General features: G+C 35.9%; 1 protein-coding gene across 10 annotated transcripts in view; it reads right to left on the reverse strand.

The window, feature by feature from the left end:
- Positions 1 to 312: 312 nt before the first annotated feature.
- The window catches only part of Fam133a (family with sequence similarity 133 member A), a 42,939-nt gene continuing 26,285 nt past the window's right edge, over positions 313 to 16,966 (reverse strand). For all 10 annotated transcript variants that reach the window (XM_076562339.1, XM_016004108.3, XM_042269644.2 and 7 more), the window contains one exon: positions 313 to 3,306. In XM_076562339.1, coding sequence (XP_076418454.1) covers positions 2,449 to 3,201 — 753 coding nt within the window. In that variant the 5' untranslated portion in view covers positions 3,202 to 3,306 and the 3' untranslated portion in view covers positions 313 to 2,448. The remainder of the gene's footprint in view (positions 3,307 to 16,966) is intronic.

A 16,966-nucleotide genomic window follows, 5' to 3' on the forward strand; every position in this document is an offset into this window, starting at 1 on the left:
AAAGTAATGAGTATTTTAAAATAATTTTCCTTCTCAAATTGGTTCCTGGAAATTTGTTTAGGCTATAATCAGAGGAATGAAATAGTATATAAAATCAACCTATTTCAGAGTCAGTATGTGAAAATGAATGCAAATAAAATGAACATGTTTTTTCAATGTGAAATATATGATCTCTTTTGGGTTAATCAGCCATCTGTGGAAATGTCTGATAAAGGTATTTCAATTACTTTTTAAATGATAAACAGATGTGAAGTTCTCTGTTATTGTTCAAGTTAGTTTAGGTGGTGATACAAAAAGAAAGGAGCCAACATCTAAGTGACTGAACACATAACAATTTATTTATTATTCTTAAAATTTTCATGGCAACTTCATCAGTTTTCCAGGACAAAACCTTTCTAAAATGTGACATAAAGATACAGCTTGCATCATTCTTGGAGGTTGGCCTTTGCTTTCCAGTTATGGTAGGATGTAAAGAGACAGCTGAAGTGTCATGCAGGAATTGTTTCTGCTTGAGGATAGAAATGACACATCACTTCTGTTTTCAAGTCCTCTGTTGTAAGTAGTTAAATGGGATCCCCTAACTACAAAGAACAGGGAAGTGAATGGGAGCACAGAGCTATAGGATGAATTGTAAATGTTTTTGACATATTCTACAAATAATATAACTTTTAAAAACATTTAATGAATACTCTTGAAAAAATTCTATATGGATACAAAATACTCCTTAAATGCAATAGTTTTATCAGCAATATACATACAGATATATTTTAAGAAACAGTTGTATTTATGAAACTCCAAGGTGATCTAGTATGGCATTACTACATTACTCCAAGAACAATATTGAGAGAGTCTAATATTACCCCTGCGACATCCTTCAGAGATATCAAGTCATTTATCTACTAGATCTTTTATATAATTTTGCTTTAGATTCAAAGAATCTGAGGTTAAATCACCTGTCTGAAAGAAAGAAACACTGAGCCTCTCTCATCATGCCAAAATACTTTGTACCATGACATTACTTGTGTATCTACTGCAATAGGTGTTTTTGAAACATAAGCTTATAATTTATGCTACTCTGATATAGAAATGTAAAGTAAAAATATTTTTCAACACATTTTTAATATTAGTAGTGAACACGAATCAGCAACAGACAGACACAAGGCACCGGATCTTAGTAATATATGGACACAGAAAGATAAATGATGTCATTATTACCTAAATTTAACTTCCATTATACTTCAGTACTAATGTTTAGGACAAAAAACTTTTAATGAACATACTAATATTTTGGCAGTAGTTTATGTAACAAGACACAGAGCATACTAGAAGTCTGGCCCTCAACTTGCTTATTAGTAAACCAGCATCAATATGAAGGCATTACAATTTTTTTACATGCTAAATATTTTGGCAAATGTGAAATTTAAATGCACTAATGAGATGAAATTAATATCCAAAATTTAAGATATGAAAAACTTGAATCTTACATCTTCACCATAAAAATTATATTTAAAAGGATCAACACTCATCATAAAGAATATCACTGGATAATTAAAATGACAGTATGAAGTGTGCAAAAATCATAATGCTTATGAATAAAAACAAAGAAACAAAACCAGGGACAGTTTAAAATGATTCTCCTTCAAATAATAACAGTTAATTCAAATTATGTAGTAATTGAATATTAAATAGCATTTAGTACCGGAGAGTGAATAGTGCTGAAATGGAGGTAAATGTCATAGCTTTGGGGGCTTTATGCTGTAAACTGCCTTCTTGTTCTCTTGATACAGTACAAAACAACATTCTACAATTTCAGCATATAAGAAATAAATGGTTGCTGCACTGGCAAAAATAGGATGTGTAAGGATTAAAGGCACACTATTCAGCTAACCAGAGTAGCAAACACACACCCCTCCCGCTCCCTGACGTGAGCCCTTCCCCAATGTAAACAAAAATGTCTTGAAAGAAAATGCAACACCAACTAAACATAGCTAAAAAATTAATTTTTGAACAACAATGCTGTCATATCTTCAAAATGTCAACTGTAATTGTCACCATGTTTCTGACTGTATTTTAAAGATATGTAAAAATTACATACATTTAACGTTAGATATATTTTTGGTCAAAATTATTCATTATCTAAAACATTTTAATTGAACTCCAAACTTTTTAACATTAGTATGACAACTGAGTTTTGGTTCCCAGAAGAGTACCTATTAGGCATAATGACCGACATTAAACAAACAAAACTCTATATATAAGCTGCAGGCAACAAATACAGCCTTTTCTGGCACAGTGGCATTTTACTGGCAACTTAAAGTCCAGAATAACTCTATTAACACAGAGAATCTCATGCATTTTGGTAAATATAACCTAGCTTTTCACAGTTGAAGTTTCCTTTAGATTTTGCTTCATTTTAAATATGGAAAGCCTGTTTGGTTTTCCTTTCTGTTACACTGACTTGTGACTTGAACTAGACTTCTTCTTCTTCTTTTTCTTACTGTGTTTCTTGTGATGTTTCTTCTTTTTCTTCTTTTTCATCTTTTCCATTTCTCTTTCTTGCTCATCGTATTTTCTTTTCTTTTTTGCCTGCACCTCCTCTTCATAATCTGATTCGAATGAGGATTCTGAAGAGGATGGCTTTTCCTCAGGACAAGTCTTCTTTCTTTTCTTGCTGTAGCTTTTGGTATATTTTTCTTTTTCGGTTTCATCCTTTGCTTTTTTCTTCTTTGGGGGAAGCTCCTTGCTTGGCGATTCTGATTCAGAGGTGGAGTTTTCAGATGATTTGTGGGAACGGTTCTTCTTTTTCTTTCTCTTTTTCCCTTGTTTCTTGGGCTCATCCTCAGAATCTGAAGAACTGCTTGACGAATCAGAGCTTGATGAAGAGGATGTATACCGACAAGACTTTTTCTTTTTCTTTTTCTTTTTTTCTTTTCTTTTGGATGAACTGACATTTCCACTTAATACTTTCTCTCTGCTTTTCTCAAGCTCCTTCTTCCAATTTTCATTCATTTTTTCTTCAAATTCAGCCAATGCCTTGGAGCCTTTCTTTTTATTCTCTAATTGTTTCTTTACTTCTTCCCAGGTAGGCCTTGGTCGATTCAGATAATCTTGTATAGTTGGGCCTGTAGATTGGCTTGCACTCCTCCATCTGGCCATTGCTATAGGATTCATATATGCTACTCGGTTATCACGTTTCCCCATGGTGTGCCAGGTGGTTCTCAGAGTAGACTACCAGTTGCCAAGGGGAAGAAGGTTAGGCACACTCCTCAAGTTCTTCATCTGCTAGTTTACCAAGTAGTCTCCATTCTGTGATAGAAGCAGATCAAAGAATTACTGAACACCTTTAAGACAAAAAAATATATAAGTCTAACTGTTCATTTAATCAATAACCATTATGGAAGAGGAAGGGGAAAGTTTTATAAATGAAAGGTAGGGCTGGAAAAGAGCAAACCAGCACTTTCTGAACATGCAAAGATTGTTGCACTCATGAAGTCATAGTAGCTGTGGTTGTCTGGACAAGATCAAGCAGTCAACATTCTTGTACAGAGCTGAGAAGAGCTCCAGGCTCTGCCTCTAATAGAGGAGCTATTGAGTTGATGGATTCTAGGGAGGAACAGCCAGTTTTTTAAGGGTGTGGCTCCTGGTAAGATGACCATGCTCTAGTGGATGACTCCATACCTATGAGTACTTGAGCAGCACAAATTAAGATTGATAGCATTATTTTAAAAAGAAAACTCAATGTTTGGGGGTAGAGGATGGAAGAGTGGATATGTGAGAAATTAAGAGGTAAGTGGGGGTAAATATGATCAAATTACACTATATGAAGTTCTCCAAGTATTAAAATATTGTATTTAAAAAGAAAATTTCGGGCTGGAGAGATGGCTCAGAGGTTAAAAGCACTGCTTGGTCTTCCAAAGGTCCTGAGTTCAATTCCCAGCAACCACATGGTGGCTCACAACCACCTGTAATGAATTCTGGTGCCCTCTTCTGGCCTTCAGGGATATGTGCAGCCAGAACACTGTATACATAATAAATAAATAAATAAAATTAAAAAAAATGTTTAAAAAAAAAAGAAAATTTCAAAAATATTACATTTTAGGTAATATTATATCAATTTATTTTGCATAGCAAGACACCATTCTATGAATTGTTATAAAATTAAACACATTTTATATATTTCACATAAGAGACTGACAGGTACCAGAAATGTTTAATAAACATTTTCTTTTACATAGCATTTTACATACCATCTTTTCTTTTCTTTCATTATTGCCTTACATGGTAAAAACAGGAAAATTTACAGCTAAATCTACAAGGCAGATAGATATTCTTTAACCTAGGTAAGTACAGAAACATCTATTCCACTTCTTTTGACAGAAACCCAGATATCCACAGAGAAACCCTGTCTTGGGGGGGGGGGAAGAAAAAAAAGAAAACCAGGTGTCATACCTGGGAGATCCTTATTTCTCATTTCTCATGTCCAAACCATTACTAGATTGGGCTGTTTAAACCTTCATGATAGTTTTCATTCTATTCCCTTCTTTCCAAATATGTTGCAATCAGCTTTGTCCAGGCCACTATTACTTCCCATTTGAGTTCAATCTTTAGTATTTATTAAACATTTATAACCATAGACTTCTTTAATCACTAAAATGAATTGTTGCATTCTTATCTCAGCCTAAGACTATGAAAATTTGAGCCTATTATTATACCCATTTCACCGATAAACTAAGGCTTAGAATATTTGGGTATAACTTTCATGGAGAAACAGAGATAAAATTAAGACATAAATAGGACTTAAGTCAAAGCTGCTTTATTTTCAGCCCCTAAGCACATAACACATTGTATTTCTCCTTCATGACTACTTTTAAATTAGTTGTCCTATTTTAATTCCTATCTTCCATTACAGGCTCACAGTAATCTGAGAGATCATGAAAAAAATCTAGAAGCTTTACATTTTATGAGAATTCAATAAAATTGTTATAAGTGTATTATTTGAAATACCTTGTTTCTCACTCTTACTTTAATCTAGTCACTAACTCTTGTTCCCAGTTCTCTTGGTTCATGAAACATGCCAATTTACAAGCTTGAGCATTACAGTTGAATTCATACATCCTTCAAGTTTCAGTTTAAGTATCAGTTCCTCAGTAAGAAAAACTGTAGAATTATATAACTTCTCCAATGTTATAAGACACACTGTTATTAACACCAACAATATTATATAACTCAAACTTATAATGAAGTAACTTGCCCCACTTCCTCTTCATCCTCTTTTTCAACATGTCAGCACCTTTTCCTTAATTTTTAGGACATGTTAAATCAATAGTCAATTTGTTTGTGCATGTGTGTGGACTTCTAAACATAAGGCCAAAAGGGAACATGTTTGACTTTTCGTATTTCTCATGGTGTTCCCATAAGAATGGGAATATAACAACATAATCTGGCCTATACTAAAAACTCAAAACATTTGCTCATTTATAAACACAAGAATTGATACATGGATTGACTATAAGAAAGGAACATTCAGAAGGAGATACCCAGAGGCAGTCTTATTTATTTATTTATTTTGAGACAGTGTTTCATTATGTAGTCCTTGGTGGCCTAGAAATCCCATTGTCAAAGAGATTTGCCTGAAACTCATAGAAATCTGTCTGCCACTGCCTCAGAAGTGCTGGGATCAAAGGTGTGTGCCACCATGCTCAATCAGTGTTAGTCATTTTTTTGTACAAAAATCTGGAGAATAAACAAATTCACCTTGGAAATGAAGTAATCAAAGACATGTCAAGAAGGGGAAACAGTATGTGAAAAAACACTGGGATTACAAAGCATACCATGCAATTACTGATGGCATAGGCTAAAGAGAAGATAGTACAGGGTGGGGGGAGGTATGGCTTCATGGGCAGTTAATAGCTGAGGAGGCCCTTCTGACTCTCAAAATTCTTTGTTCTGTAGTTGCTAAGAAACCATTGCAACCTTTTAAGCAGAAGATAAAGATGATCAGACACATTATAGATTTTTCTGTTGGTCAATATCTTCACTTCTGGCCTGTTAAATCAACCTATAATACCTACCCATCACAATATGGACTGTAAAGACATGTCAGTGAGTAGGTGATAGTTTCCTGTGTTTATTTACTGTGTTCTTTTTTTTTTTTTTTTTTTTTTTTGGTTTTTCGAGACAGGGTTTCTCTGTGTAGCTTTGTGCCTTTCCTGGAACTCACTTGGTAGCCCAGGCTGGCCTCGAACTCACAGAGATCCACCTGGCTCTGCCTCCCGAGTGCTGGGATTAAAGGCGTGCGCCACCACCGCCCGGCTTTTACTGTGTTCTTAATCTTACTTTTATCCCACTCTATGGATCCAAGTTTATGTCCAGCTCCTATCAGGTATTATGTCATTTTCATGCTTACTTCTACCCCAAATACCTGTCCAACTGTATTTTCCTTCTGATCTGAACACCAGAAGCCCATGAGCACTTTAGTTTATATTGGATTTGATGGTTCATTATGTTACTCTATGCATACAATAACAAAATCTATTCTAATTTTCACTCCTTGAGCTTTAGTTCTGACATCAGTTAGAAAATCAGGGTAAGGTCAGTTCAAAAAGGATGTGGACCTATGGTAAGGAGGTTAAGGTTAACTGTAGCAGGAATCTAAAAGTTCTTATTAATAAAATCAAACCCGAGGCCAGTTATTGAGGTCCATGCTGGTAGATCAGAGAGACAGAATAAGCCACAGCTATCTCACCTTACCAGTTCCTCAGCTGGTCCTGTTTCCTCAGACTGGAAGCTTCTGTGTCCTCATCCCAATAGCTCTCAGCTGAACTGTGTTGCTCCAAAGCCTGAAAGCTTAACCAGCCAAATGCTTAACCAGCCAAATGCCTAACCAGCCAAATGCCTCTAGTTTCTGGTCCTCACGCCTTATATATCTTTCTGCTGTCTACCACCACTCCCTGGGATTAAAGGCTGGCTTTCTGGGATTAAAGGTGTGTGTCACCATGCTTGGCTATTTCCAATGTGGCCTTGAACTCACAGAGTTCCAGAGGGATTTCTGTCTCTGGAATGCTAGGATTAAAGGCTATCACTGACTAACTAGTGGCTTGTCTGTTCTCTGACCCCAGGTAAGTTTATTAAGGTACACAATATTTTGGTGACACAATACCACCACAGTTAACTTTATCTAGGGATACATACATCTAGGGAAATTAATAGTTAGATGCTATTTTAAGCAAGAAAGTGGCATGTTCATTTATGTGAGTGTTTAAGAGACCATTTTTTTTTACAGAATGAATGATGGGTTGAAATCAGGAAAAATTTAAGGTAATGAAAATATTTATGCAGTCATGTAATTGGGGATGAAATATTTTAAATAAAAATAATGATGCTATGATTTTTTGAAATGGCAAAATGTATGTAAATTATTTGAATATTTTCACACTGAATTAGTGAACAATTACATATAAGGGACAGAGAAGAGAAAAGAATTAAGGTGAGGCTCCAGTTGAGATACTAGACAAAAGCAATAACATTTATGACTTAACATAAGAAATGAAATAGTGTAAAGGCTCAAGGCTCCATTTTAGACTTATTCTATCTGAAGCACTCCTAGATACATGAATTAATTCATATGTAGAACATTGGATATATGAGTATTGGTACTCTGAAAATGAACTGAGTTAGAAGCATAGTATCAGCAATCAGTCAGTGATGGCAGAGGCCATGAGAGAAAATTTAAGTATAATTTTCAGGAATATTTCAAAGTAAATTTTATAAGATTGAGTCGTAGATTTGGCCAGATAAGGATTGGCAGAGAAAGAAAAGCCTATAAAGACTACTCTATAATATTAGCCAGACTATAAGAGCTAGACAAGAAAAAGAAAACAATGTAAGTGTCTAAGGGTTTCTATTGCTGTGAAGAGACAGCATAACCACTGCAACTCTTACAAAGAAAAACATTTAATTGGGTGGCTTACTTACATTTCAGAGGTTTAGTCCATTATCATCATGACAGGAAGCACAGTAGCATGCAGGTAGACATAGTGCTAGAGCTGAAAGTCCACACATCTTGATCCAATGGCAACAAAAATCAAACTGTCTCACTGGGCATGGCTTGAGTGCATATAAGCCCTCAAAGTCTACCTCCACAATGATAAACTTCCAAACCACCACAATCTACTCCCTGGTCCCCAAAGGCTTGTAGCTATATCATAATGCAAAAAAAAATGCATTCAGTCCAACTTCAAAAATACTCATATTGTATAACAATCTCAACTTATTTAAAAATCTAAAGTTCAATTTCTCTTTTGAGATTCATGCAAGCTCTTAACTGTAATCCTCTGTAAAATCAAAATCAAAATGCAGATCACATGCTTCCAACATATAATGGCACCAGATATACATTATCATTCCAAAACATAGGGAAGGAAGCATAGTGAGGAAATACTGGACCAAAGCAAGACCTAAAACAAGATGGGCAAATTCCAAGCTCTGCATCTCCATGTCTTGTGTCAAAACGCTCTTCACATCTCTAACTCCTTTCAGCTTTGTTGACTGCAACATACTTCTTTCTCAGGCTGGTTCCACTCCCTGTTATCAGCTTTCCTTGGCAGGCATCACATGGCTCTGGCACCTCCAACATCTTGGGGTCTCCAAGGAAATCCAGGCTTCACCTTCATAGCTTCATGCAATGGCCTCTTTAGGCCTCCATTCAGGGACATATCTGACACATGCCTGGCCTCAGCCATGTTCCTTAGTCATGGAGGAGGGTTCCATAATACCTTTCTTTTATTCTTGAAGCCAGAACCACGTGGCTAAAGCTGCCAAATTCTGCTGCTAACTGGGACTGGAACATGGCCCCCTCGTTCAATTACATCTTCAACAGCTTTCTGTTTCAGATAGTTTTCTTCACTGCCTAACCTTGACTATCCTGAAACTGGATCTGTACACCAATTTGGCCTTGAACTCAGGGATTTTTTAATTATAACTTTATCAGTTTTCTGTTTTCCATGATTTCCTTCATTGTCTAAGCTTGGCTGTTCTGGAACTTGCTCTGTAGACCAGACTGGCCTCAAACTCAGAGATCTGCCATCCTCTGCCTTCCCAATGCTGGGATTAAAGGCATTCACCACCACTCCTGACTCTAAGCTTTTCTTTAATTCTTTTTCACAAGTTGGAAACTTAGCTGGGTAGGATCTTACCCTGAGGTCACCACCCATTTTATTTCATTTCTTAATCTGTTTATTTCCTTGAATACAGGACATAACCCCATTCCACTTAACTCTACTTCTGGTGCTCCTTTTCTCCTCAAATTGTTCTACATCTTGTATATTTTTTTCTTGCTCAGCTTTCTCCTTTTCATTATAAATCTTCATTAGAGTTACCACTAATAACCACATGGCAGAGTTTATACTAGGCTGTTTTGAGATTTCCTCTGCCAATGAATTAATCAAAAACTCTTCACTTTAGCCTCAGGCAGACTCTTCAGACAAGGGCAAAAAGCAGCCACATTCTTCACCAAAATATCACAAGAATGTAGGCCACATATTAATATTGTTCTCCTCTTGATCTAGCCCCCCATGATTCAAATCAGCCTCAGCACAACTGTCTTCCATGCTTCTAGGATGCCACATTAAGAGCATTTAAAGCATTCACCTGCTTTTCTAACCCACAGTTCCATGGTCCATGTACTTTAAAACCAAAAACACGGTCTGGCCTATCACAGCATTACCCAAGGCCCTGATACCAACTTCTGTCTTAGGGTTTATATTGCTGTACATAGACTCTGTAACAACTATAACTCTTATAAAGAAAAACATTTAATTGGGGTGGTCCACTGACACTTCAGATGTTTAGTCCACTATCATCATGGCTGGAGGCAAGGCAGCATACAGGCAGACATGGTGCTAGAGGTGTGAATCCTTATATATTGATGCAAAGAGAACAGGAAGTAAACTGTCTCACTGAGCATGACTTGAGCATATATGAGATCACAAAGCCCACATCTACAGTGACACACTTCCTTCCACAAGATAATACCTACTCCAGCAAGGCCATACTTCCTAATAGTGCCTCTCCCTTTGGGGGCCTTTTAAAAAAATCACCATAGTAAGCAACACAAAACAGATAAATCATTTCATTTAGAAAAACAATCCTTACAACTGTGTAATATAGTTTCAGTGATAAGCAAGTACTTTCTATCTTTAAATATTCAGAAAAAAAAGTATTGAAAAAGAATATTAAGTGCAGTAGATGATCAAGTAAATTTACATATAAAAATACCCACTGAACTCTTCTTTTAAGAAACCAAGAGCAACCTCTAATGCAATTCTATCAATTAATCCAAATAATAACATATTTAAGTTCATTTATATGTCTTTATGTCTTATTTAATTTCAGTGAATTGATTTTACATATGATTATTTTTAAAAAATTCTGTTTCCTGGGGGTTTTCTAGTTAATTTTGATTGGAGAACATTTCCATAGAACTAGTGGATTTTGAAGGGGACATATTGTCTTGATCTTGTGTTTTTGTGAGGTGACCTGGGAATGTGGACTTCTTTTCTTGGTTATGTGTCTGATATGACTCTAGTCTGCCTCTATTGACTTAAGTTTGGTTCTATTTTTGCTGTTTCTCTCTCTCTCTCTCTGTCTCTGTCTCTCTCTGTCTCTGTCTCTCTCTCTCTCTCTCTCCTCAAGACAGGGTTTCTCTATGCAGTTTTGGAGCCTGTCCTGGATCTCACTCTGTAGACCTAGCTGGCCTCCAACTCACAGAGATCCTCTTACCTCTGCCTCCCAAGTGCTGGGGTTAAAGGAGTGCACCACCATAGCCCAGCTTGCTGTTTCTCAAGCTTGGTTGATTTTGGACTTGATCTGAAATCCTTTGGATCATTCATGTTGATTTTTGTTTGGAAGAATGGGTAACCAAGAAAATGACTCTTGACTGGGTCTGTCTGAGCTGGTGCACTTGAGCATATTTACAGAATGTTTAGAACACAGCTTCTTAATAGAGTAGCAGAAATATAGGTTGGATCACAAAACACCTGACAACAGTAAAACATTTCTGAACATGGAGCAAACACATTTTAATTTGAAATCAAATATAATGAATACATGGTGTTTCTAGATATACTTATCTGTGTTATATTTTGTGATTTTACTACCATCTTGGTTTGTAATGTACAACATGCCCACTTTGTGCTGCATATACTATCATGTCATGCAATGCCATCAAAAGCTGCCTGGAACACCCCAGGTCAGATAAGAGACTATTGTATATACTGTGTTTGGTGGTTACTACTGTACAGTCAAAATTGGCAAAGCATATAGAAACTTAATGACTTAATTATCTTAAACAAAGACTTCTAATATTTTCCTACCATGATTCCACAGCATATATCTAGCCAATGTTTTGATTGTATTGCCCTAGAATGATTAATTTGCGGGGAGGTTTTCTCTGTGGGTAGCCCTAGCTGTCCTGGAATTTACTCTGTAGACCAGGTTAGTTTGAACTCGTAGAGGTCTCCCTGCCTCTCCCTCCCAAGTGCTATGATTAGCCACCAACACAAGGCTAGAATGATTAATTTTAGTTGCTGCTTGAATTGCTGACTTGGGTTTCATAAAACAATTATGCAGTGATTTTTTTGTCTTGGGATTAAGACAAAATTTCCAATAATTTTTAAATGACACAAAATATATTTCTGCAATGAAACACCATTCTCTGCATTGATAAATGTAATACAAAAATACCAATTATCTCTAAAAAAATGTCAATGACACTCTATGTCCTAGTATCAGTCAGCTAACATTCCATTTTCCTTGGAAAAAAGCACACATATCTCATTAATGAATAGATTTCCTTTCAGTTTTATAAATGGTAAAATTATATACATACCAAAACTATTTAAATATAATTTCCTTATGATTTATGGTGGGTAAATATTTAATTTATATACTAATTTTATATAGCTATCTCAGGTCATGTAAAAATTAATTTAAATGTAAAAAAAGAGGGATCACAAGTGAAAATGTTTGAAAAATCCAAGCCTAGTTTTTATAAAAGTAAGTTAGATATGGGATAACATGTGTGAAACCAAAAAATAATAGAAAACCAACAGGCATGGTAGTACACACCTATAATCCTAGTTTTGGGAGGTGGAAACAGGACAATTAGGAGTTTAAGATAAGCCTGTGTTACATAGGGAGTTCAAGGTTATGCTGGGGCTATATGAGACCCTAAATCAAAAAAGAAAAAAACTAAAGACTTGATTTCAAGGTACCAGAACACTCCCTGTAAGCTTCTCAATGACAGGAGCAATCAATAGTTCCTCCCACCTAGCTATGACAACAAAGGCAGCATGGACTAAAAACCTTAAAGGTGTAGTAATGGCACAGACATAGTTTGTGTGTAACCTACAGATCTCTAATTGGACTTAAGAAGTGCTCAAAAAGAACAGAATAATGCCTAGCACTGGAAACCTAGCGAATTGCTCAGGGCTAGTGAAGTGATGGATCATGGAGGGAAACCTAAAATTGCTACTTTACCAAATCAGCATAATCTGAATTATGTTCTAAATAGATGTCATTTTACCCACATATAAGTACAGAAAACCACAACCAATTGTTGCTGAAATTTTCTCCAGTCCTGCCTGGCCCATGGTCAGGACAAATTTCTCTCACCTGCCAGTCCTGCAGCCACTCAGACCCAACCAAGTAAACACACAGAGACTTATATTGTTTACAAATGGCAGGCTTCTTGTTATCTAGTTCGTCTATATTAAATTAACCCATTTCTATTAATCTATACCTTGCAACATGGCTCGTGGCTTACCAGTATCTTACATGTTGGTACTCATGGCGGCAGCTGGCAGCATCTCCTGACTTAGCCTTCCTGTTTGCAGAATTCTCTTCTCTGCTTGTCCTGCCTACACTTCCTGCTTGGCTACTGACCAATCAGGATTTTATTTATTTATTTATTACAGAGCGATATTCACAGCAACCAATCCAAATGCATAGTTGTAAATCCTAGTCCCAACTGATATGTCTACAACACAACTCCTATACCTAAGGCTCCAGTATCATTGTTAAAGAGGTGGCAGAAAGATTAAAGGAGCCAGAGGGTCAGGAATATTTTCTGAATCTGTGTCTTCTAGGCATGTCATAAGCTACACCTATAAATTCTCACTAACATGATTGCCTAAACAAACTGAACAAGGAGAATAATAATAGATATTTTAAAATCAACTGGGGCAATCTCATGAGACCTCAATGCAAGACAAGGAATTGCAAGTAACTAAGGAGTAATGAGAGGTAGAGAAATAATCATTCCCTGTAAAGAGCGCACCAATTGATCATTCATTGTCAAATGGTAAGTCCTGAAAATATATAAACATCAGTAACAATATTCAGAATGAGAATGCTGTACTTATGCATTTAGGAATATATGTGTATATGTATGTAACAACAGTTAAAGACTAAGAGGCCATGAATTTTAGAGAGAGTAAGAGGGAGTACATGGGAAGGTTTCAAGTTATGAGAGGGAAAGGGAATTGATGTAATTACATTATAATCCTCAAAATATTTTAAAAATCATCTAAAATACTCAAAAAATAAATGGAATCAAACCCACAAGCAGAGGGAATCTTTCCTTGTAAGAACTTAGATGAAAAACAGAACATAAGGGAGGTTGATGGGAGACAAATATATTTTACATATTATGTTGACATAAACATTGGCCTTTGCTTTTGCTCAAAAATATGTGTTAAGGTTATCTCTTAAGAGTAGATAACATAGGAATTTTGGGGTACACTAATCAAAATTTGAAATAAAGACAGAGGGAAATAGAAGGCGGCACTGAAATCAAGCAAATATGTAAAATATGTGAGAGATCTTTGGACCTAAAAAATAAATAATCCTTTTCTAAACGATAATGTACAATTAATAAGAAGAGTCACACTAACAGTCTCCTGATCATATATGACAATACGTATTTTTTCTTATTAATTAAGTTTATTTTTTAAACAATTTTATATATGTATATACTGCATTCTAATTATTCCTTGCCTTTTCTATACTCTTGTTTTCCTTCTATCCCTTTCTCAGATTCATAACCTTTGGTTTTGTTCTGTGACCCATGTAGTTTAAGCATGAACACCTTTGTTACTACTAGATCAGGACTATCCATTGCAGCCTGGTGGGGAATCACCAATGGATGCACAACCAAAGACATGGACTGCCCCTTTCCATGAGTCTATCTACAGGAAATAATTAAGCAGTGGGGAATAGGGAAACTGCAGTACTCCCATCCTTGCCTGACTATTTCATGGGAACATTCTTTTGTAGAACCAGTGCAGTTGAGCAAACTTTAGTTGTTGAAAATTTGGGATGGCAGAGGCTGTCTATTGCTCAGGGATGGAATTTTGAAGCCTTTTCCACTATCTTCTGGCTATTATGATCTGTCAGCCCGGTTTTCCTCAATTTTCCCTGAGGATTAGAAAGGATGGTACAGATGTCCTTTTTCAGTTTTGAGCACTCAACTATTAGTTATTGTCTGCACTTTATATATGTGTCATTCTCTGCCTTTATCACAGCACACAGGAAAGAGCAGGTTCTCTGTTTGAGTCCAAGAGTGGTAATTGTGTTCGAGTATAAACGTGTTTAGAAGGAATCCACACCATTTAAACATTGCACTGTTGTAGGGGTAGTTGTCTGTACCCTGAAGCACCACCACTAGTAGGCAGCAGGTAACTGCTAGGTCCCCCCGTCCCCAGGTGTGGCTGAGACTGGGACTCCTTAAGACCTTAGAGGAGTACGTGCTCGCTCTCTCTTGGCTATCTTGTGGTCTTCGATGCTAGATGCTGGTGCTGTAGATCAAGGCAGAACTCTCCAGAGAACTGCATTGGTCAGCAGCTCCAGCATCCAGCACCCAGCATCCAAGACCAGGAGGTAGTGTCCCTTCTCGGCCATGCCCCCCAAGGGGCAGATACCTAGCAGTTACCTGCTGCTTACTAGGGGCAGTGCTTCAGGGTACAGCAACCACCCCTACATACTGTAGTTGACTTGCTATTTCTATTTATCAGGCACATAGTAGTATCTGTTCATTGTTTCTTATAATCCCATTGTGGCAATCTATTATGTGATAGAGACTATATTGTACGCCTTGGAGAATGTGGTCTAATAAAATAGTCATTTCACAGATATTAAGCAAATGAAAATACAATTATAATTGTAGTTAGAAAGATGAAAGAAATATAAAGGATGTTAAGATAGATACAATGAGGGTCCCGATTCAGAAGAGAAGTTGACACATAATGTTATACCTAAGCTAGGCAGATGAATAGTTCCTTAGAAATAAGAGCCGAAACTAACTGAATATCTAATCTGAAAGAATCACATGGTAAGATCTTGAAGTAAGATCTTGAAGTGGAAACAGAAAAGTTGAATGTAATGCAAATTACTCAAATTTTTATACTGTAATAAACTAATTTATCCCCATTTCTTCCTTCTTAAAAGTGATTATATGTTTGCCATTTGTCAGTGATCATGCTCAGGTAGAACTAAGGATAAATGCCTGCTTTTATTAAAAGCATATATTAACATTTCATAGTATAGTTCCTACTGTACTAAAGCTATTTACTTTATGGATCTCTAGTTTACAAATTGTTATGCTGAATTTTCAGTGATACTTATTACTAGCTCAGAAAGCCTCACATATAAATGCACTTGAGTTGACTGCATTTTTTAAAATGGTTGTCAATTGCTCTGAGACTTAGCTTGAAGGATCCAATTTTTTTGAAAAGATTTGGACACTGAAAAACGCTTAATATTTTTTGCTCACTCTAGCTCATGTAAGATTAAGTACCCTGCTACTAGAACCTCTTGGAAAGCTACTTGAAGGATTTTAGATAGCAACGATTCTACTAAACTATAAAATGGCAATAATTTAGTCATATATATTAGCAATGTTTCAACACACTGTGTTTTGCCATTGCCCACTTGTTGATAACAGCGAAACACCAAGATACACTATAATACACAGGTCAAATAAGAGATAATGAGGATTTATGGGCAAATTTAATGATACTTTGAAATTCTTGGGAATCTTTTGTTCTAGCAAGTATGTATGTATAATCAGATATATTTTCTATGAAATAAAAGTCTAGAATAAACAAACTATTTTGATTATTTACATGACTCCTCTGAAGGAGGATTTGTGGCTCTTATCTTGACTCAGATCAGTATACTAGATAAGTACTATGTTAAAACCATTTTACTCCAGTGACTTCGCTGTAGCATAGCTCTGCCGCTGAATATTTGTTAGTCAGGAAAAAAAACAGTATAGAAATTGAAAATGCTACTTCTAATTTCTTACCTTCTTTGTAATTTTCAAATGCCAAAGGATCAATTTCTACAGTCCTGAAGGTGATACCAGAAAGATTATAGTAGCAATGAAAGATTGCAGATGAAAGAGATAAAATATAAAACAATGGCTGGGGAAGGCACCCAGGCATACATTTAAACAGTTGTTAGAATTAGATAAATGAGTAAAACACCCTCTGATGTTTTTGAAGAAATACATTGTAAATCGAATACTTGGAAGATAAGCCACAGTATACGGTTTAAATGTATAAATTTTATGCTAATGAAGCAATGTCATTTCAAATAGTTAATATGAAATTGGCAAATCATAGTTGCATGTATTTATAGGGCACAAAGTAATGTTATGACTTATGAATCTTTTGAAGAATAATTACATCAAGCTAATTAACATGTCCATCACCTCACCCCCAAAACCAACACTTTATTTAAGATAGCTTTAAATTCATAGAAAAGTTAAAGATAGTACAAGGAAGTTTGGTAGCCCCTATTCTTAGTGTCCCTTATGGTTAAATATATTACAATGTCATGGAATATCTGCTAATATCTATTCTTCATTTAAAGTGTCTTTGTTGCAAGCTAATATCAGTATTCCCCC

The sequence above is a fragment of the Peromyscus maniculatus genome, chromosome X (assembly GCF_049852395.1).
Source record: "Peromyscus maniculatus bairdii isolate BWxNUB_F1_BW_parent chromosome X, HU_Pman_BW_mat_3.1, whole genome shotgun sequence".
NCBI classification, from domain to species: domain Eukaryota; kingdom Metazoa; phylum Chordata; class Mammalia; order Rodentia; family Cricetidae; genus Peromyscus; species Peromyscus maniculatus.